General features: G+C 39.9%; 1 protein-coding gene across 1 annotated transcript in view; it reads right to left on the reverse strand.

The window, feature by feature from the left end:
* The window catches only part of CPXM2 (carboxypeptidase X (M14 family), member 2), a 144,693-nt gene that overhangs the window by 46,132 nt on the left and 76,206 nt on the right, over window positions 1-22,355 (reverse strand). The window contains exons 5-6 of the mRNA XM_011986413.1: window positions 6,493-6,577; window positions 5,369-5,519 (exon numbers count right to left, since the gene is read on the reverse strand). Of these exons, the coding sequence (XP_011841803.1) occupies window positions 5,369-5,519; window positions 6,493-6,577 (236 nt within the window). The remainder of the gene's footprint in view (window positions 1-5,368; window positions 5,520-6,492; window positions 6,578-22,355) is intronic.

Genomic DNA, 22,355 nt, shown 5'->3' on the forward strand with positions numbered 1-22,355 from the left:
GCAAGGAGGAAGAAGGGGAAATTGGGAAAAATAAAGCATGTTGAGCACTAACCATGCACTGGTACTCTACGGACACAGTCATTTAGTCTTCACAGAGTCCCGGATCAGGAATGGAGGGGCTGCTGGAAACTTACAGTCAAAACAAGAGCAGCCTCTTCTGCTTCCTAGGGGAGTAGCAGAGTTCTTCTCACGGAACTCATGGTTTTGAAAGGCAAGGCGCCAGCTAGCCAGGATGGAAGAAGGTCTCTATCAAAAAAAAAACCCAGACATTCCGCCCACCACCCCAGCCCAGAAGCCCCAGGGAAGGAAGCCAGGGGACAGCAGAGACAGAGATGGGAAATGAGAAGCAGAGACAGATAAGAAAGATCTCCCCAGGGAGAGCACAGTTCTGACACCAGTGCAGCAGGGCAGCGGGCTAGACCGGGGAGGAAGGCAGTGAGCAACAGATTGGTTCCCCTTGCTGGGATGACAAGAAAACTCAGGAAGGGAAATGCTGATTGCCTGGGCTGCCCTTTTGTTATCCCCAGACCTTCTGCAATACTCATGCATGCAAATCGGCATCAGTGGAGACTGCTGTTCTAGAACCCAGAGCCACTCGCAGGAAAGACCCAAGGGAACCCAGAGCAGAGCTGGGACCCGCAAGCAGTAGAAGACAGGTGGGTAGCCAACCCAGAGTCCCCAGAATCCCTAGGGAAGGAGGAGATTTGGGATTTCCCATAGGACTGTGAGGAATATTTGTGTTATTTTATTTGAATGTTTTATGAAAGCATGACCACAGAAGTTGAAGGACTCAGCCGCACCCCTACAGTGAAGGTATTCCCTCCACTCCATAGGAAAGTAAACCATAGAACATTTGCACAGGCTACCTGAGACCACAGTTGCAGAGGAATAAAAGTGGAATTTGCACCCAGGTCCGAGCTGAGCCAAAGCTCATGACCCTTCTGTCCACCAGGCTTCCCCTGAAAGCAGTGTGAACTCATCTCCTTCTTAAGTCCCTGGCAACCAGAAGAGCTCAGCTGGTACTCAGCAACTCCAAGAAGCTCGTCAACGCCCATCAAAAAGACGCTGATGACATCACCCTCAGCAAAAGGAGGCCTAGAATGAGGAAGCCAATGGCTGCTTCATGCCCTCTAATTCCTATCTTTTCAAGAGCCCAGGCCTGGGGCCCAAATGAATGGTCAACTCCTTGGCACAAGAGGGTATTCAGACTTAGCAAGCAAAAATGGAAGGGAGCAAAGCAAATCAATTGATGTACAAAGTCTTGCACCCATAGTGACCCAACAGAGCAACAGCCCATCCTTTCTCCAATTTGTTCATCTTGATGGTGGGTGGGGTGACTGGCTGAAACATCATAGCTCAGCAAGACAGGTGGTGGCCTTACAATTAAAATAGCTTTTCAATAATTATGAACTAGTGAACATGGGCTGGGAGGATGCACATATTAGGAGGAAGAATGCAGCGTGTCACCTGCTCCTGGCCAACTTGGAGGACTGACTTCAAGGCACTGCCTTTCAGCAGCTCCTCTGTGCTTGAGGGAGTGGCTCCTGTCCACAGATCTCTGTGCCTGTCACTAGGTTCTCTGAGTTACACCCAAGAACCCTGGACACCTCAGTGCTGTGCAGAGGGAGGACAGTTGCTCAGACCTGGTGACCAGGAAGACGAAGTAGAATGAGTGACAACTTCCCGCAAAGACACCAAAGCCTCACACATTCATAATAGAAGCTATTGGGCATTTCCAGGGGCTCAAGCACAGCCACCTCCCTATCTTGAAGGTCATTTCCTACAATGCTGGGTACTAACTCTGTAGCCTAGTGGGGTAATCATTTGCAAAGCTCACCTGGTCCTTTCAAGAGCCAGGCAGTGTGTAATGCAGTGTTGTTTGCAATAGCAAAAGCTCTGAAAACCATCAAGGCCGTGACCATCTGGCCAGTCAGCTGGCACAGTTCTTAACTCGCATTTTTTTATTGTTAAAACTTTATCTTCAGAATTCTCCCCAGGTTCTGATAAGCATAGATATTCAGTGCAAAATGGACTAGTCCACTCAACCTTAGAAAAGAGGACTTTCTTTTACTGTTTTTTATTAATAGCAATCAAATTATTTTTATTTATTTAAGACTGTGTGTGTGTGTGTGTGTGTGTGTGTGTGTATTTGAGATAGGGTCTCACTCTGTCACCCAGGCTGGAGTGCAGTGGTGTGATCTAGGCTCACTGTGACCTCGCCTCCCGGGCTCAGGTGATTCTTGTGCCTCAGCCTCCCAAGTAGCTGGGATTACAGGCGCCCACCACCATGCTGGGATAATTTTTGTATTTTTAGTAGAGATGAGGTTTCATCATGTTGGTCAGGCTGGTTTTGAATTGCTGACCTCAAATGATCCACCTGCCTCAGCCTTGCAAAGTGCTGGGATTACAGTCGTGAGCCACCGTGCCCTGCCAAATTATTTTTAATTGTGGAAAACTACACATAACATAAATGTTACCATCTTGACCATTTTTCCAGTGTATAGTGCAGTAGTGATGAGTACATACACCTTGCTGTGAAACCACCAGCCATCTCCAGAATGTTTTCATCTTGCAAAACTGACAGTCTTTACCCATTCAACAACAACTCTCCATTTTCTTTTACTTTTGAGCTTTAAAAATTCTATTAATAGACCATGGTATATGGTAATTCACTTTTCAGCTCAAAAAATTTCTGGAAACATTATGCATAGAGTCTTAAAAAGCACCAGCACCCTCATCCGCCCCCACCGGAGAGTTCACAGGAAGACGGTGAGGGAAGAAAGGGACAGAACAAAGAGACACAGAAGCAAAGGTAAATGAATGTTTCATGAGAAAGAGGCCTGGGAAGTGCAGACTTGGAGAGGCTGCATTTCAACCACGAGGTCACCTGGGGTAATCCCTGGCCCTGGCCTCAATAACTTTTACAAAGGAATCTCCCTAGCACCAGCGTGATGAGCAAGACTCATTTTGCGCCCCTAAGCAGCCCCATCCTTGGACATGGCCCCATCAGGCAGCATGCATGAACAGCCGCTCCCTTCTAAGCAAACTGCTAAATAACTTCTAGAAAGAAAATGGTCCTTAATATTTGGGGGATGGAAAACAGAACCATTCTGAGTCCATACATGAATTCAGATTTCACAGTGTAACCCTGACTTTGTGAGGGTTTAAAGGACCTCCAGGGCCCATCTTCAAACACACACACACCAAGAATAACTTCACAGGGAAATATTTATTTCATGAGACTCTTACAGGCTGCCCTTTGCCCTTTGCCAACAACAGATGAATTCCTACCCGCAGAGAAAAGCCGCAGGTTACTTTTTCCAGCAAGCAGGCCAAGGCTGTGCTGAGCAGAACAGGAGAGCAAGACTCCTGGGCTGGCATCAAGAGGGCCAGAGCCCATAAATGCCTCCCTGAAGATACCTGTGCCCACAGTCGCCCTGTGCTGGAGAACCCGGCAGGTCCAGGATGCCAGGACCGGTCCTGAGGCAATTCCTGCACCAGCCCACCACAGAAGGAGGCCCACATCCACGATCAGGCAGGCCTTCCACATTCTCTCTGCATCTGCCTTGAAACTGGGCACATTCTTCACACCAGCAATCCTACTTATCATAATCTAATTTCAGGAAATAATTGTGGACACACACAAAAGAAGGACAGAGAATTAAGAATGTTCTCTGTGGGGTTGTTTGCAGAATCCAGTGATTAGAAACAACTGAACTTCCGACCGTCTGAGGCAGACTGAAAACATGGCATTTTGTCCGTGGGCTAAAGGAGAAGCATCCCAAAGACAATGGTCTCTAATGGTTTTGATGACATAAAAAAAAAAAGTTGCACAATTGAATAAGTACACATAAATATAAAACAAAATATATATATATATGACCAGTGTGAGGGTAAGCAGTTAGGTAGAAAGATCTGTCTTTCTCACCAATATGAGGTTTGGATTGTAAAAATCTGAGGTTGGCTAGCAAGATCATGAATACTATGGGATTGAGAGGAAAACAATTAAATGACCTTCAGTATGCTTCGAAAATACAGGAAATGTAAGTTCATGGAGAGGGCGTTACTACAGAAATAGCCTGAGAGCTGGTACCCTGCCCCAGGCAGTGCTGGGAGGGTCTAGGAGTCCCACAGGTAGCCAGCCCCATACCTCACACTGGGCAGGGGTGGGAAGGCCCCACTGGAGAGTTTGGGGGTTGAGCGATGACTGTGCCCCATGTCCCCATGGCCTGCCTGTGTGGATGGACTGCAGGTGAACAGGAATGTGAAGGTTCCTATAGGCCCCATGAGGTGATGACGCCCTGTAGGGGGTGATCTCGGGCCACCCACATTCCCTGGAGATGTGTGTTCAGGATGAAGAGGCTGCAGCCTGCAGGCTTCATCCAGGCACGAGCATAGAATGCCTGAAAGGCCAGGACAGAGCAGCCTGTCCAGAAAAGACATTATCAAAGATGCAGGCGGCACATGTGAATTAAAACCCCCTTTCTTCAAGCCACCCTGAGGTTACCCCCAAATATCATCATGTGAAAATAAGGCAAGTGGAATACTACCTGAGTCAGCATTTACTCAAAGACACAGGCTTCCAAGAGCAGTTACTCCATCAGAAAAAAGGCTATGTCAATGGTTTAGAATGAACTTCTACCACCTCCGTACCTCACCGCCACTACCCAGTGTCATGGGATCTGCCAATGACAAATAAATGTGTTCTCCCAAATTTCTACATAATTTTTTTTTCTCACTTCTTAGTGGTAGGTATCGTCTTAAAATCACAGTAGGCAAAACTGCACTTGGCAAGGGACTTCAGTAGTCCCATTGTTCACTGTGCTTCCCAGTGGGCTTATGGGAAATTTTTATTTATTTTCTTTTTGGTTCACCTATGTTTTCTAAATATTCTACAACAGACATGTATTTTTTTCTACACAAGAAAACAATTGCTTGGTGTATTATTACTTTTTATCTTTTTGTTTTTTTGAGACAGGGTCTCACTCCATCACCCAGGCTGGAGTGCAGTGGTGCGATTTCAGCTCACTGCAGCCTCGACCTCCTAGGCTCAAGCAATCCTCCTGCCTCAGCCTCCCAAGTAGTAGGGAATATAGGCTTACTCCACCATACCTGGGTAATTCTTAAATTTTATTATTTATTTATTTTTATTTTTGTGGAGACAGGGTCTCCCTTTGTGGCCCAGGCTGGTCTTGAACTTCCAGCCTCAAGTGATCCTTCCTCCTTAGCCTCCCCAAATGCTGGGATTACAGGCGAGAGCTACTGTGCCTGGACTGCTTAGTTTATTTTTATTTGCCTTGGCTGGGCATCTGTTTTCCATCAGTACTCCCACCCTTCAGGAAGCACAGGATGGGGAGGTTGAACTCACCTGGCAGAGGGCAGCCCAGGATCTCCATTCTCATGCAGATGCTCCCATTATCAAACCAAGACCGTGGGTTTATGCGGATGTAGCGGGCCACCATGGGGACGGGCAGCTCGTTGAGAACAGGGATCTCCTTCTCACTGTTTCCTTCAAATATCTATTTATGCTCAAGGAAGAAAAGGAAAATCTTTTAGTGCTTAATTACCAAGAGATAAAAGAGTCAGAATTCACTCATTCAACAAGACCTTATTGAGGAAAACCTAATGCGTGCTAGGCATTGAAGAGAAAAGAAGAAATGAATCAGGCCTGGACCCTGCCCGCAGGAAGCCTCCATCTAGTTGGTATGCGGGGAGGGGGTAATTATATATTGTAGGAAAAATCTATCGGTGTCATGGCAAAGGGACAGCTAGAGAGCTTTGGGATTTCAGAAGATGGAGAGGACCAGGCAAAGTTTTGGGGAAAAGGGGCTGTTTGAATTGGCATTGAAGGAAAGCTATTTAGATCTGTAGGGATGAGAGGGTATCCAGAGAAAATGAACAATGAGTGCAGAAGTCTAAATATTGGATTCCTCGGCAGAAGAGCAGCTGGTTCACTTGTACAAGGACACAGGACTGTGTGTAGGGGGTAAGAATGAGAAAGAAGATTGAAAAAGGAGGCCACAGTCAGACTAGTCAGACTGTGTAAGATATTGGATACCATGCTAGGAATACACACTTGAGAATCTGAGGAAGAGAGTGACAGGATCAGGACTAAGCTGGAGCTAATCATGGAACTGAAAGGCCAAGGTCACGAAATGAAGTTAGGAAACTATTAAGAAGAGCTGCAAGAGGCCCCAGCATGCATGCAACTTCCAGGGCTACCTTGCAAATTACGTAAGAGGCTGTATCCCTGCAGTTCCCTGATGGGAGTAAATAAAGGCTGAATTTTACATTAGCTCTAAATAAATGTGTGTCACTTGCTGCTGGGCTTCAGGGCATGGGAAGGGGTCTCTGTCCATCAGACCCTCATGGTAGGTTTGTGTTGACACAGAATCCACAAATCTCCAAAGAATTGATCATACATTGCCTCTCTTTGCAAAACTCCACCCAGCCAGGCACCAAAGGCATGGTTAGATGGAGGATGAGACTCACCATGTCTCCAGATCCATTCTTAACAGTGACCCACGTGTGGCTGTCATTGCTCACCATGACCTTATACGATGTCACCCAGTCACTCCTACGAGAAAATAAAACATCATCAGGACTATACACTTTAAAATGTTTATTTTTCCATGAAGAGGTTTAGAGGTGAGGAGAGCAGGTGCCAGAGGCAGATAGCACTGGGTCAAACCCTGGTTCCAGGACATTTACAGCTCTGTGACCTCAGCCAGGTAACTAACTGACCAATCTATGCTGCTATTTATTCATCCATAATATGGGAATCATAAAAGCATCAACCTTAAAGAATTAACGTAAGCCTTAGTTTAATGCCCTTTAATCACTTAGAACACGGCCTAGCCCCTAGTCATCACTAACTGTTGATCACACACATAAAGATATACAAATGGGCATCTATCTTTTTGCATTGAACACCTACATCACACCCAAGAAACTTAACAGAAAAATAATCTCAGTAAAGATTGCAAACTGGTCTAAAAATTTTGGTTGGGAAGCTGATTTGGGAATGTAACAAATGAGATTTTACTCATCACAAAAATAAAATCTTGAGTCTCTAAGAGATACTGGGTTTCTCCTTGGCTGTCACAGCCACACAGAAAATCCCCACCCCAGGAAGAATGCAGTGATGGCTGGACCTAAAGCCGTACCCCCATCATCACACCCCACTGCACAGAAATTTCTGGGGGTAAAATCGACATAATTTGACTTTCCAGAGTGGAGGTCAACCTGATAGCCTTGGCAAGAAAAGTGACCTATGCCTTTTTTTCTCACTGCCTCAGTTTTTTATAACGTTAGTTGTTGAATAATATAGGAAAGTCTTCCTGAGTACTCACCCCCCTGTAATTTTGTAAATACTGGAACTAAGCAGCAATTTACCAGATTTTTTGTTTTTTGTTTTGAAAATTCTGCCCATTAAAGTATTTGGAATCTTTTTCCTACTTGCCTGCTTGCCCTCAGGATTGAGATCTATCCAAATAAGGTTTTGAGTTTCCTATCTGAATTTATACTGCCCAGTAGAGTTTATTTCAAAAGAACAGCTGGTTCTGTGCAATCTGGTTCATCCGACTGACTTGTCATGAAAATGATTCTTAGGTGCTTTTATACATGCTTGGAAACAAACCCTCACCTCACACCTTCTCTTCTCCTCTCTCCTCCCCACCAGCTCTGTCTGAATACTGTTAGAAGCCAGAATTGATCACACATCACATTCCTCCTCTGATAGCCACCACTGTGAGCCCAGGGCTGTGGAGGGAGATACACTGGCATTGCCTTAACAAGAAAAGCACCTCAGTAACAGCTCCTTCCTTTGCCCTGGAAAATTATCCACACCCAAAATAGCAACCTGTTTCCCACATACAAATAATTTCCAAATGACTTGTAGCTGCCATTCCCTTTGCTGTCTGTTTTTCAGCTGATAAGGCCCGAGGGTGATACAGCAAGACAGACAACAGAGGCGGGAGCTGTATCCTGCCAAGACAGAGGTGATGAATGTAGGAAACCCCTCGGTCAAGAGAAGCACAAGACAATAAGAGGGGAGTAGAGAGAAAAAGAAAAAGAAGTTCTCCAACGAAAAGGAGAGGGCGGGGAAAAAAAGGAAATGAAAGCCAAGTCATAATTTCTCAAACTCAAACTAAAACAATTTAAAAAAAAAGAATACTAATCCCCTACTTATGTTTGAATTATAATTGTTTCTGTGGCTCAGAACTATCTTCTGAACTGCAAAGCTACATCATATCTTCTTGCCTAGTTGAACCCTCCACTTAACATCCCTGCGACATCTCAAATTCAACTTGCTTTAAACGAACTGATTCACACCTTCTGCTCTACACCATGACCGTAGCAGTCCACCAGAGGCCCTGCCCCAGGAAAGGTACTGCCATCCACCCAGGGAGGCCAAAATCCCAGTGTTAGCCTGGGTGTCCCACCTTGCCTTCCTCCCTGATATGGTTTGCCTGTGTCCTCACCCAAATTTCATATTGAATTGTAGCTCCCATAATCCCCAAGTGTTGTGGGAGGGACCCGGTGGGAGGTAATTAAATCATGGGGACAGGTTCTTCCCATCTCATTCTCATGAGAGTGAGTAAGTCTCACAAGATCTGATGGTTTTGTAAAGGGCAGTTTCCCTGCACATGCTCTCTTGCCTGCAGCCATGTAAGACATGACTGCTTCTCTTTTGCTTTCCACCATGATTGTGAGGCCTCCCCAGCCATGTGGAACTGTGAGTCCATTAAGTCTCTTTTTCTTCATAAGTTACCTAGTCTTGGATATTTCTCCATAGCAGTATGAAAACAGACTGATATATTCCCCTATATTGAATCCATCACCAACTTCTGTCAATTTTAACTCCCACATTTTTAAGAATGTATCCAACTCTCTCCACCTCCCCTACCACCACCCCAGTTCACTCTCTCAGGCCCCCTGGCATCTAAATTGCTCCCCCACCTATGTTGCAGGCAAGAGCTTACTTTTCTAATGAAATATTATCATGTCATCCCTGCTTAAAATAGCTTTTATTTTAAGTATTCTCATATTAAGCATTGTGCTATCTTAGTATTAACAAAATCCTCATCACACGCTACTGGACCCTTGCTTGCCTTGTGTTCTCTGTGTTCTTTCTTTCAATTCCTGATACTGTTTATACTCTCTCTTGCCCCAGGGCCTTTGCACATACTGCTGCATCTGTCTGAACCCCTCCTCTTCTCTCCTCCTCTGTCTGCCTTTAAATTATTCAGACCCCAAACCAAATAAAAAAGCTAGTCCTAACCCTTCGATCTAGCCAATTTCTTTTCTTGTATGCTTTCGTTCATAGTTTAATTCAGTTTGTAATTTCATACTCCTTTCTGGAATTACCTGATACTGTCATTCTCTCCCACTGAGGTATAAGCATCTCACAGATGGAGAAAGGAGGGCCCATGGCACTTGGAAGACAGAAAGGATGCTGGTGCCCCAGGAGAGCAGAGGAAGGGACAGGGGCGCAGAGGCCAGGGCATGGTGGGCTTTTAGGCCTTTTGATAGGAGTGGAACTTCCTCTGCCGGGCAGTAAGGAGCTACCCCTCTTGAAGTTCACCAAGGGTGGTCAAAGTACCTGAAGACCAGTTAGAAAGTCTCTGCTTCCAAAAATTCCACCGTAATAGAATGCGTGCCAATCAGAGGCTGTCCTTGTTTTTTCCCTGTTTAGAAAACTAACTCCCCTTTCTACCACCTTTGAATCACTGCTGAAATAAGCGTGATCACAGATGGGTCCTCTTGTCACAGGTTTATGAAGACTTTGTTCATTTTGTTTCAGGCCTAGTTTCATCTTTGACAATTCTTATCACTGCTTATAATTATGCTTTATTCATTCTCACTGCTTTCTACTACTCTACTCTGAGAACAGTCACCATAATTTTTTTTTATCCGTTTTATTGCTAATGGGGATTTGAGTAGTTTCCAGTTTAGGTTATTAGGAAGAGTGCTTCTGTGAACATTCTTGCATGTATCTTTCAGTGAATTTATATAAAAATTCTGTTTGGTGTATAATTAGGAGTGGAATTGCTAGGTCATAGGGTCAGAGGGTAGATGTATGTTCATATACCTATGTTCAGCTGCAGTATTTTCCAAATTAATTATACCTATTTGTACTCAGACCAGCAATAAACAAGAGTCTGGTTGTTCCACGCTCTTATTGACACTCGATAGTATCTTCCTTTTTTATTTTAGCCATTCTTGATGGATGTACCCTTTTATCTCATTGTTGATTTATTTTAATTTGCTTGGTGACTAATGAAGTTCAATATTTTGTATGTTCATTGGGTATCTGAATACCATCTTTTCACAAGTGCCTACTCAAGTTTTCCCCCTGTTTCAATTAGGTTGTCTGTCTTTCTCACATTGATTTATAGAGCTCTTTATACATTCTAGATATAAGTTGAATAATATATACATATATTGCAAATATCTCCCCCAATCTGTCTTCCTTTTAATTCTCTTTGTAGTATCTTTCTTTTTTTTTTTTTTTTTTTTTTTGAGACAGGGTATTGCTCTGTCATCCAGACTGGAGCCTCCCAGGCTCAAGCAATCCACCCACTTCAGAGTCTCTCAAGTAGCTGGGACTACAGACGTGCACCACCACACGCAGCTAATCTTTGTATTTTTTTTTTTTTTTTGGAGAGATGGGGTTTTGCCATGTTGCCCAGGCTTGTCTCAAACTCCTGGGCTCAAGTGATCTACCCACCTTGGCCTCCCAAAATGCTGGGATTACAGGTGTGTGTCAACACGCCCAGCCTATGGTGTCTTTTGATGAAAAAAAAATTCTTAATATAATCCAATCTTAGCCATTTTTTTCTTTATGGCTTTCAGTATTTTTGTTCTTTTCAATAAATTTTTGCCTACTCCAAGATGATAAAGATATTAACTGATGTTTTCTTCTAAAAAATTTTATTGTTTTACCTTTCACATTTAAGATCTGCAATCCATTTGGAGTCGATTATCGTATAGTGTGAGGGGTCAAGATACATGGTTTTCTTTTGTTTTTGTTTGTTTTTTTGAGACAGAGTCTCTCTCTGTCACTCAGGCTGGAGTGCAGTGGTGCGATCTTGGCTCACTGCAGCCTCTGCCTCCTGGGTTCAAGCGATTCTCCTGCCTCAGCCTCCTGGGTAGTTGGGACTACAGGTGAGTGCCACCATGCCCAGCTAATTTTTTGTGTTTTTAGTAGAGAGTGGGTTTCACCATGTTTGCCAGGATGGTCTTGATGTCCTGACCTCATGATCTGCCTGCCTCAGCCTCCCAAAGTGTTGGGATTTACAGACATGAACCACCACACCCGGCCCAAGATACATGGTTTTCTAAATGGGCTTCCAGCTGACCTAGAACCATTTATATGGTTATTTTCCTATTGCACCAGAGTGGCAATTTGCTATAAATCATGTGACTGTGTATGTCTAGATATATTTCTGGATGCTCTATTCTGTTCTGTTGGTCTATTTCTTATCCTATCCTAAATCTGTCTTATCTAATGTTAATTAATATTAGCATATTAATAACATTAATACGTTTTCTCACTTTGTTTTTGCTTTTCAAAGTTGCCTTCACTATTCTTAGATCTTTGCAGTCCTATATGCATTTTAAATTCAGCTTGTCAATTTCTAAAACAAAGCCTCTGGATTTTAATTGGGTTCATGTTGAATATATACACCAATTTTGGGGGAATTGACCTCTTTACAATATTAAATCTTCCAGTCTATAAACATGGTATATGATCCTCTTTATTTAGGTCTTCTCTAATTTATCTTTTGCTAGCTTTATTCCTGGGTAGCTGATTTTTTAAATGATTTTACGTGATATCACTTTAAATTTTACTTCCTCATTTATTGCTAATATGTAGACACATAGATGCTTTTTGTATGTTGACTTTGTACCCAGCTACCTTGCTAATTTATTAATTAGGTCTAATAGTTTGTGGGCTCCTTTGGATGTTTTTATGAATATGATGATATTACAATGACAGTTCTGATTCTTTATTTCCAGTCATTAGGTCCTCTATTTCTTCTTCTTGCCTTATTATACTGGCTAAGATGTTCAGTCCAATGCTGAAAGAAGTGAATAACAGACATCCCAATCTCATTCGTGACATCCAAGGGAAGGTTTCTATATTTCACCACTGAGTAAGATGCTTCCTGTAGGACTTTTTCTACTTTTTTCTTTTTTTGTTTGTTTTTATTTTAATCAAGTATGAGTTCATTCTTTTTCACATAACAACAGAGTCTGGATGTTTGATGCTGCTGGCATTTATTCAGCTAGTCGACTGTGTAAGAATTCATTTTTCATACTCATTATCTCCAAGTTCTACGTGGATGTTGCAAGAGGACTTATGACACATTCATTTTACATACTTGTCATCTCAGATTTCTAAGAGGACATCCATATGCTTTCATTCTTCATATTGTCTCAGAGTTCTAAAAAACATCAAGATGTTTTCATTTTCGTATGTATTGTCTTTAGGTTGTAACACAGTGATTTCAGCTCTGTATCATGTCCACATTCAAAAATATTAAATCAGTTACAAATATTACAAATTATAAATTTTTAAAATGACTTATTTCCTTCCTGGTGCATTCTTTAAGTTTGATTTACAATTCTTTTTATTTAGCTTCTTGAGGTCACTCGTCAGGTTTTCTTCTTTTCTAATATAGCATTTCAGGTTATGACGTTCCCTCTGAGCACTCTTTAGTTTCATGTCATTAATTTCGATAGGTCATATATTCTTTGTCATTTAGTTCAAAATATTAATTCTTATTGTGATTTATTCTTTGATTACGAACTATTTAGAAGTGTATTGTTTAACGTCTAGGTACTAGATATTTTCCAGTTACTTTTTTATTATTGATTTCTAGTTTAATTCCATTGTGGACAGAGAACATACTTTAAATTATGTCAGCCCGTTGGTTTCTCTTGAGGTTTCATTTATGGCTCAGTATATGGTCAATTTTGGCAAATGTTCTATGTGGACTTCAAAAGAATATTGGCTCTGTAATTGTTGGATGCAATGTTCCATACAAATAATTTTGATCATTCAAAATTGATCACTGCCAATATTAAGATTGAAAAAAAATCACAAAAGAATCAGATTTTGATTATTCTAGTTTCTCTCTATTAACTTCTTAGTTTATACTCACAATATTCTTTTCATAATTCTCATGAGATTATAATATGCATCCTTGATTACTACAATCTTATTCAAATGATAATTTCTACTACATCCATGGTAATGCTAGAACTCCACAACACTTCAAGTCCATTTACCCCTCCAGCTTTTGCATTATTTTGGAATTCATTTTCAATTCCATATGTATTTTAAATTTTATAAAATATTCCTACTATTGTTTTGTGTAGTTAATGTTTATAAACCTACTCATTTACCCTTTCTGGTACTCTTCATTAATTTTGCATTTCCACGTTTCTACCTGAGATCATTTTCTTTCTGCTTGAAGAGTGCCTTTGCTATTTCTTTTAAACCAAGTATGCTGATAGTATACTTTTTCAGTTTTTGTTGTCTGAATATGACTTCTTCATTTCATCATTTTTGAATGATATTTTTGCTGGGAATTCTAGATTGATGTTTATTTTCTTTCAGCATTTTAAAATTTTGATGTTATTAGCTTGTGAGGCATTGTTTTTCTATATAAACACACACATGTTGAAACTACTGTTGTGCAATAAGAGTAAACATGCAATAAGAGTATGAGTAGAAAAATGAGTGTCAGCCATTTTAGCTTGAATCCAGCTTTGTTGTTTACTAACTACATAAGCTTGGCAAGCTACCTAGCCTTTTGAAAATAATAAAGCTATCTACAAGGACAGTATATATTAATGCATGAACTGAGAGATGTTATAGTATACTGGTTAATACCCCAGGCTTTGACATTAAGAAGGCTGTATTAGTCCATTCTCACATTGCTATAAAGATCCTACCCAAGACTAGGTAATTTTTAAAGGAAAGATATTTAATTGACTGACAGTTCTGCATGGCTGGTGAGGCCCCAAGAAACTTACAATCACGGCGGAAGGCAAAGAGGAACAAAGCCCGTCTTACATGGCGGCAGGAGAGAGAGAGAGAGCGCAGGAGAAACTGTCACTTATAAAACCATCATATTTCATGACAACTCACTATCATGAGAACAGCATGGGGGAAACTGCCCCCCGATCCAGTCACCTCCCACCACATCCCTCCCCTACATGTAGGGATTACAATTCAAGATGAGATTTGGGTGGGGACACAGAACCAAACCATATCAAAGACCAAACTGAAATTCTAGTTCTTCCACTTACTAGCTGCAACCCATGTGACAGCAGTGTGTCTACTGAGCCCCAGCTGTAAGATAAGGTAACAACTCTGCCTCCTTGTATAGTGAGCAGGGATTGAATGGGGTAATGCAAGTAGTCTGAGCACAGTACCTGGCACATAGTAACTGTTCCATAAATATGAGCTATTAATAAGAACAAAGAAATTATACACTGCCAGATGCCATACCAACATATAGGATTACTATTAACGTTGAACTGGGACATAATTCAGCTGCTCCCTCCAAATGCTTCCAGGGAGTGGATCCTCACACTGACCCCTTTGTGCCCTTGTAATGGAAATGTTCCGTCACTGCCATAAAGAAATTAATAATTAATTAAATCTTCATTAAAATAATGAAGGTTGGTAATCCAGGCTGATAGAAGAGATACTTGCCAATCATTATGATGTTGTGGCAGGACTGAATTGTGTCTTAAAGCTCTACCTACATGAAAAAGTTAAAGCATTATGGGATGTGTGGTAAATCCTGCTCCTCTCCCTGCAGCTACTAGCTTCTGGGAATACAAAGTTAAATTATACAACATCCCTTTACTCAAGCTTTTTACAGGTTGATGATGAAGACAAGGAATTAATCTGGAAATTTCAAGAGAGCGTGATCAAGTGCTGTGATGAGATAAGCACAGCAAGTTGTGGGAGGGCAGAGGAAGTCTGCATCGCTTAGAAGGAAAAGGAGGCAGAGAAGGTTCGTGATAAAGATAGTCCTGATCTAACATAAAAGCTGATTATGTTATTCTTTTGTGACAGGCAAATCCATTGTCATTAAAGAGCCTCAGAAGACTGAAGCTATAATGTCACTGCTTCCTGGTCTTCTAATCTTCAGGGAAAGTTTAAAAACCATGGCACTGTTGTGGCTTTTTTCCATTTCCCTCAAATAGACTATTCCACATCACAAAACCACCTTGACATTTAATTCTCTCCAACTGGAGGTTACGAACTCCAAGCAATGTAGTCTAAATAAAGAAATGTTTGTGTCAAAGATTTCTTGACTGTGGAATGAGGAGAGGCTTCTATGAGTTGCAGCCAGCTCCCTCACTTAAAAAATTTAAAAACAAAATACCTTTGTATGATATTACCACATTGCCCTCCAATCCAGCTTTCCTTCAAATCAGAAAAACAGAGGAGGTAGGCCATAATAGAAAAAGTTAGAATATATTTAGACATTTTACTACATGATGCTAATATGGTTTAATTTAAAAACAAAGAATATCTATCATCAACAAAAAGACAGATTAATTGCTTATAGGGCCTTCTACTAGTGTACAACTAGTTTCTGGTGACATCAAAACAAATGCTTAAAACCATCAGTGGGCTTGTGAGCAAGTAAAGAAACTCTCCAATGGGGCAAACAACAACAACCACAAAAACCAGTTGTTAGCTGAAAAAAGGATAGTGAGTAATGCACAAACACAAAAGCCAGGGTAGCCCCAGGGAAAATGCATCTAACAGTGCTAGGATCAGAGTGCTAAGCCTGAGAATCATCAAAAGCTAGGGAAGTTGAACTTGAGACTTTTCCAGGACTCTGAAAATGGGCTAAAAGATCTCAGCACAGTGGTATCCACTGGTTCCCAATAGAAGCACACACGAATCCCCTCAAAAGAAAAGAATCTTCAGCCTAGGCTCTTGGAGGTTTCAGCAGGTACAATTAAGTAGTCACTGAATTAAGAACGACTATTTATACAATTTTTAAAAAATCATTAAACACACAAGAAAACATTCTCCATGAGGAAAAGGCAGCATAAACAAAAAGCAACAAACCTACAAAAGAACTTCTGATTTTGTAATTATCACATTTTACAATTTTCCTTTAGCAAAGATTTCTATAGTACCTAGCACATCAGATGCCTTGGGAAGCACTTCACAAATACTGTAGTCCCCCCTCATCCATAGTTTCCTTTTCTACCGACTGCAGTAACTTTAAGTCTGAAAATATTAAGTGGAAAATTCCAGAAGTGAACAATTCATAAGTTTTAAACTGCATCATTTTGAGTAGCATGATGAAATAGCACGGCATCCTATACCATCCCGCTCTATCCTGCCCAAGATGTGAATCGCCCCTTTGTCTAGCACATCCATGCTGTATAGGCTTCCCGCCCATTAGTCACTTAGTGGCCTTCTCAGTTATCAGATCAACTGACATGATATGGCAGTGCTTATGTTCAAGTAACCTTTATTTTACTTAAGAATGGCCCCAAAGTGCAAGAAGTAGAGATGCTGGCAATTCGGACATACCAAAGACAAGCCATAAAGTGTTTCCTTTAAATGAAAAGGTGAAAGTTCTCAACTTAATAATGAAAGAAGAAAAAATAGGGTATGCTAAGATTGCTAAGATCTATAGTAAGAACCAGTCTTCTATCAGTGAAATTGTGAAGAAGAAAAAAGAAATTGATGTTAGTTTTGCTGTTGCACCTCAAACTGCAAAAGTTAGTCATAGTGTTTGATAAGTACTTAGTGAAGATAGAAAAGGCAGTAATTTGTGTTTATCATGTGCCAGGTCCCACTCCAAGATATATAAATAGATATAAATATACTTATGTAAATAGATACAGACATACTCACATATATACATATATAGATAGATATAGATACATATACACACATACATATACATAAATTGATTTAAGTATCACTACAATGCTATGAGGTAGGTATTATTATCTCCATTTTACAGATGAAGAACTTGAGACACATAGGAATCCTATTATTGTCAAGGAAGTATTAATTTATTACAAATTAATAATATTAAATAATATACTTATTTCAAATTTGCTCAGTATACCTGGTAAAATTCCAAGAGTAAAAACTGAAATAATAGAGTGTGTTATGCAAAATCAGCCTAATGGAAAAACCAAGCAAGGTGGGAAAATTCAGATTATATAAAAGAAAAGTAAAAAGAATAACAGAGAGAAAGCAGAAATAAATCAAATTATAAAAACTATCACACAAATATAAATAGATTAGTTAATAGATCATTATGTTGGATTAAAAATTACAAATATATTGTTTATAGGAGACAGACCCAAAACATAAGAAAGTTGAAACTAATGGAAGAACAATCCATAAAAGCAAATACTAAAAGAAAACTAGGTAGCTATAATAATAACAGACAAAATGTACTTTAAGACTAAAAGCATTATTAGAGATAAAGACAGTCATTACATTATTATAAAAGATTCAGTTCACCAGTATAAAATAACAATTTTAGATTGTATGCACCTAATACAGGAGCTCCAAAAATATAAGCAAAAAGTAAAATAAAATAAAAATCAGTATAAGTAAAAAACTGACAAACCCATCAGCATAGAAGAGTATTACCATACCTCTCTCAATTGTTGTTTTAAAAAGGCAACAAAAATAGCAAAAATATACAGGATTTTAATAACATAACCTTTATGTAATTAATATACATAGAACTCAGAACACAAAAGTTAGATAATATTCATTTCTTAAGCACACATACAACATTTATGAAACTATGTAATTATCCATAAAGGTAAAAACATTTCTAAAATAAATGAGAGAGTTCAGCAAGATGACTGGACATAAGCCAATATACAAAAAATTAATTACATTTCTATACACCAGCAGCCAAAAATAAGGTACTTACACTTACAAATAAAGATGTGCAAGATATTTATGAAGGAAACTTTAAAATGTTATTGAATAACATTTTAAGACATACCTAAGTGGGGATCTATATCATGTTCATTGATAGAAAGATACTGGAAATGTGTCAATTCTTTCAAAAATCTCAATTGCATTTTCAAGAAACTTTACAAACGGATTCTAAAATGTATAGGAAAGAATAAAGCCCAAAATAGCCAAGATACTTTATGAGAAAAAGAAACAGTAGAGAGTATTGTCCTATCAAGACGTTGGAGCTTATTATTATAAAGCTTTAAGACACTGTGATAATGGTGTATGAATAGATAAATTTATAAATGTAAGAGAATTTAGAGCCCAGAAACAGACCCATGCATATATAAAACCTGAAAGAGATCTCTAGCATATCAATTTTAAATAAAAGAACTATTAAATAAATGATCTGAAGGCAACTGAATATTAATATAGAAAAAAACTAAAACCGGACTTTATACCTAATGTTTTTCACAAAATCATTTCTGAATGGATTAGCTACTTAAACATGAGAAGTGAAACTTAAAACTTAACCTGAATAACAAATAGAAGAGTAAGTTCATAACCATAGAGTATGGAAGAAATTTGTATATAAAACACAACCAGTCAAATCATAAAAGACAAATAAACTGAAGTACATTAAAATTTAAAACTTTTGCTTATCAAAAAACATCATCAAGAAAGCAGTAAAAGAAATTCTAAGCTGAGAGAATCTATTTTGAGCACATTTAGCTGACAAAAGATTAATATTGAGAATATGTTTTTAAAATTCTATAGATCAATGAGACAAAGAAAAAGCACACAATGTAAATGGAGAAACATGACAAATATTTCACAGCAAAGGTAACCAAATGGCAAATAAACATAGGAAAGGAAGTTCAACCCTGTTAGTGGTTAGAGAAATGCAAGTTTCTCTAAGGACAACAGTGAAAGATAATGCTTTACACCTTTTATATTGAAAAGTAAGAATAGCAATGTCAAATGTTGGTGAAAATGTTTCACAATAAAAACCTTAAAGAAGACTATGACAACCACTTTAGAAAGCAAATGTCATTGTCCTGTTAAACTACCATTTGCATACCTTCCAACCCAGCATTACACTCCCATGTATATATCATGGGGACTGCTTTGTACATGTAATCCAGGAGACATATACAAGAATGCTAATGGCAGCATTATTCTTAAGAGAAAATTGCAATAATGACAATAGCAACAATAAAAAATCAAAAAGAGGAAAATCTAATCTTCATCAAAGAAGAATAGATAAATTGTGGTATACCCGCAAGGTTAAATAGCATTACAAATATATGAACTAAACCCACAGGTAACAACGTGGATGATCCTGTGAAGCATAATGTGGAGTGGAAAAAGACAATTCCAAAAGCTACATTCAGTATAAAATCATTTTTATAAAGCCTGAACCAAGAAAAATAATATTTTTTCATATGTAATACATATGTGACAAGAGTCGTTTTTAAAGGTAGGAGATTAATTGATCCCCAATAAGGAGAATGATTCCACTTCTGGGAAGAAGTAGGGGGATCTGGAAAAGGCACAGAGATTATTTCCACCAATCAGAGATCATCTTGACCGGACAATATTCTAGCCTATGGGTCCCCAACCCCCGGACCGTGAACCAGTACTAGTCTGTGGCTTGTTAGGAAGTGGGCCACACAACAGAACGTGAACGAGCATTACCAACTGAGCTCCACCTCCTGTCAGATCAGTGGTGGCATTAGGGCATTAGATTCTCACAGGAGCATGAACCCTATTGTGAACTGTGCACGTGAGGGATCTAGGTTGCATGCTCCTTATGAGAAGCTAATGCCTGATGACCTGAGGTGGAACAGTTTCATCCTGAAACTATCCCTTCTCCACCCCCATCCCCACCCCCAATCCCCCACCATCTGTGTAAAAACTCTTCCATGAAACCAGTCCCTGGTGTTGGGGACTGCTGTTCTTGCCATTTAGTTGCATGGCAGGTTCATAAGCATTGGTTTTATTGTAGTGCTTAATACCTTACACATATATCCATTCTTTTGTATCCATCAAATATTACATAATGATAAAGCTAAAATATATTTATTTGAATGTTGTACAATAGGCCTACATACAGGAAAATGCCACAACTACCTTTTGTGAAACAGATGTGTGTAAAGATGCCATATTCATCTCTTAAAGACGTTTTATAAGTAAAAAATAAGATCTTTGCTCTTGGATTTCCTTATGTATAATTTTTTCTTTCCTTGAAAGAGCAACTGTATTAACATTTTCTAATAACAATTCATCTGGCACTTCAGTTTGCAAAATGCTTCCATACACATGATCTTACTTTGTCTAAGAAGAACAAGCCAAGTTCATCATCAAGGATGTGGTAATTCACTAGGTTGGTAGAAAGAAAGGATCAGATCACTTGTTTCCTATTTCTCCATACCTAGATGCTCTGTTCCCCTATTCTTTGGTCTTCATCGTACTCCTCTTTTCCCCAGGTCCTAGGTATAGGATTTCAGTGTTCTCAGATCAGTTGCCAACCTTTACGGTTACTTAAGCAAGTTATCTGGAGCTGCACATGATGTGTAGAAATTGTTCTTGGTTAAAAATGCTTACATCTTAAACCTAAAATTAGCACTTCTCCATCACTTGCATATAACCTCCCTTTCTCGAAACACAGAGGCCACATAATCAATAAGAATTTAAGAAATTGAACATTGAAAGCATAAACTAAACATGAAATCTAGATCTTAGTGCATTTTTCTAATGACTGTAATGTCAATTGTCTTCAATAAATAGAGATGAGCATCTTAACTTTCGGAAGATGTGCCATACATGGTGGTGCCCAGCAGATACCATAATCTACTTTAGCTATGTCTACCTGGAAACAATGTTTTGTGTGCTCAGCTCTATTGTTTCCGGGAGTTACGTTTCCACTTAGACCCTTGCACATGATCACCTTTGGAGCAGATGTGTCGTGCAGCATGACTGTGGTCCTTGGCCACAGTGGAATACCTAAAGGTGCACCTGACAGAAACTAGGCCAATCACAGTACCTTGATGATGTGACCACAGTTGATTGGCCTACACTAGACACCTGATTCGATACATTCTTTCCTGGGATTTTGGATTTGAAACTAAGAGGTACCTGCAGTTATCAGTCATTGGGTGCTGTTATGGTTAATACTGAGTGCCAACTTGGTTGGCTTGAAGGATGCAAAGTATTGATCCTGAGGTGTGCCTGTGAGGGTGTTGCCAAAGGAGATTAACATCTGAGTCAGTGGGCTGGGAAAGGCAGACCCACCCTTAACCTGAGTGGGCACCATCTAAACAGCTGCCAGTACAGCTAGAATATAAAGCAGGCAGAAAAATGTGAAAAGACCGGACTGGCCTAGCCTCCCAGCCTACATCTTTCTCCTGTGCTGAATGCTTCCTGCCCTTGAATATCAGACTCCAAGTTCTTCAGTTTTGGGACTCAGGTTGGCTTTCCTTGATCCTCAGCTTGGAGACAAGCCTATTGTGGGACATTGTGATCATGTAAGTTAATACTTAATAAACTCTCCTTTATATATCTCTCTATCCTATTAGGTCTGTCCCTCTAGAGAACCCCAAATAATACAGATTTTGGTACTAGGAGTAGTTCTAGAGGAACAAAATATTAAGGATGGAGTTCTTTTATTGGTTTAGGGGTTTCTGGAGTTGGGTGCTTAATATGATTAGACCCAAAAAGGCTAAGGACTCTACTTCTAATAGTATGGATGACACTGATAGTCCTTGTTGTAAACTGTTTAGAGAGCTATGTAAAATTTCTAGGTGCAGTGGTTCATGCCTGTAATCCCAGCAATTTGGGAGGCTGAGGTGTACAGATCACCTGAGGTCAGGAGTTCAAGACCAACCTGGCCAACAAAGCGAAACCTCATCTCTACTAAAAATACAAAAATTAGCTGGATGTGGTGGTGCACACCTGTAGTCCCAGCTACTTGGGAGGTTGAAGTGGGAGGATCACTTGAACCCGGAAGGTGGAGGTTGCAGTGAGCCAAGATCATGCCACTGTATTCCAGCCTGGGCTATAGAGTGGGACTTTGTCTAAAAAAGAAAAAAGAGTTATGCAAAATAAATGCATTTGACACTCCTGATTCATCACTAATGACAGGCAAGGAGTTTAGTGATTCTATACATAATACCCTTGACCATATGTGGAGAACCAAGGAACATAATGAAGCTGGTTGGTTGCTCCTGAGTTCAGTGGACAAAGTGATAAAAGAAAATGGTGAACTCAGGGATTCTGTCTCCCAGCTTCACAAGCAGACACTGAGCCTCAAATCTGCTAAGTTTGCCCTGAGTGAGAGTCTTATCTCTGGTAGAGAAAGAGC

This window comes from Mandrillus leucophaeus, unplaced genomic scaffold, assembly GCF_000951045.1.
Source record: "Mandrillus leucophaeus isolate KB7577 unplaced genomic scaffold, Mleu.le_1.0 Scaffold299, whole genome shotgun sequence".
In the NCBI taxonomy this organism is placed as follows: domain Eukaryota; kingdom Metazoa; phylum Chordata; class Mammalia; order Primates; family Cercopithecidae; genus Mandrillus; species Mandrillus leucophaeus.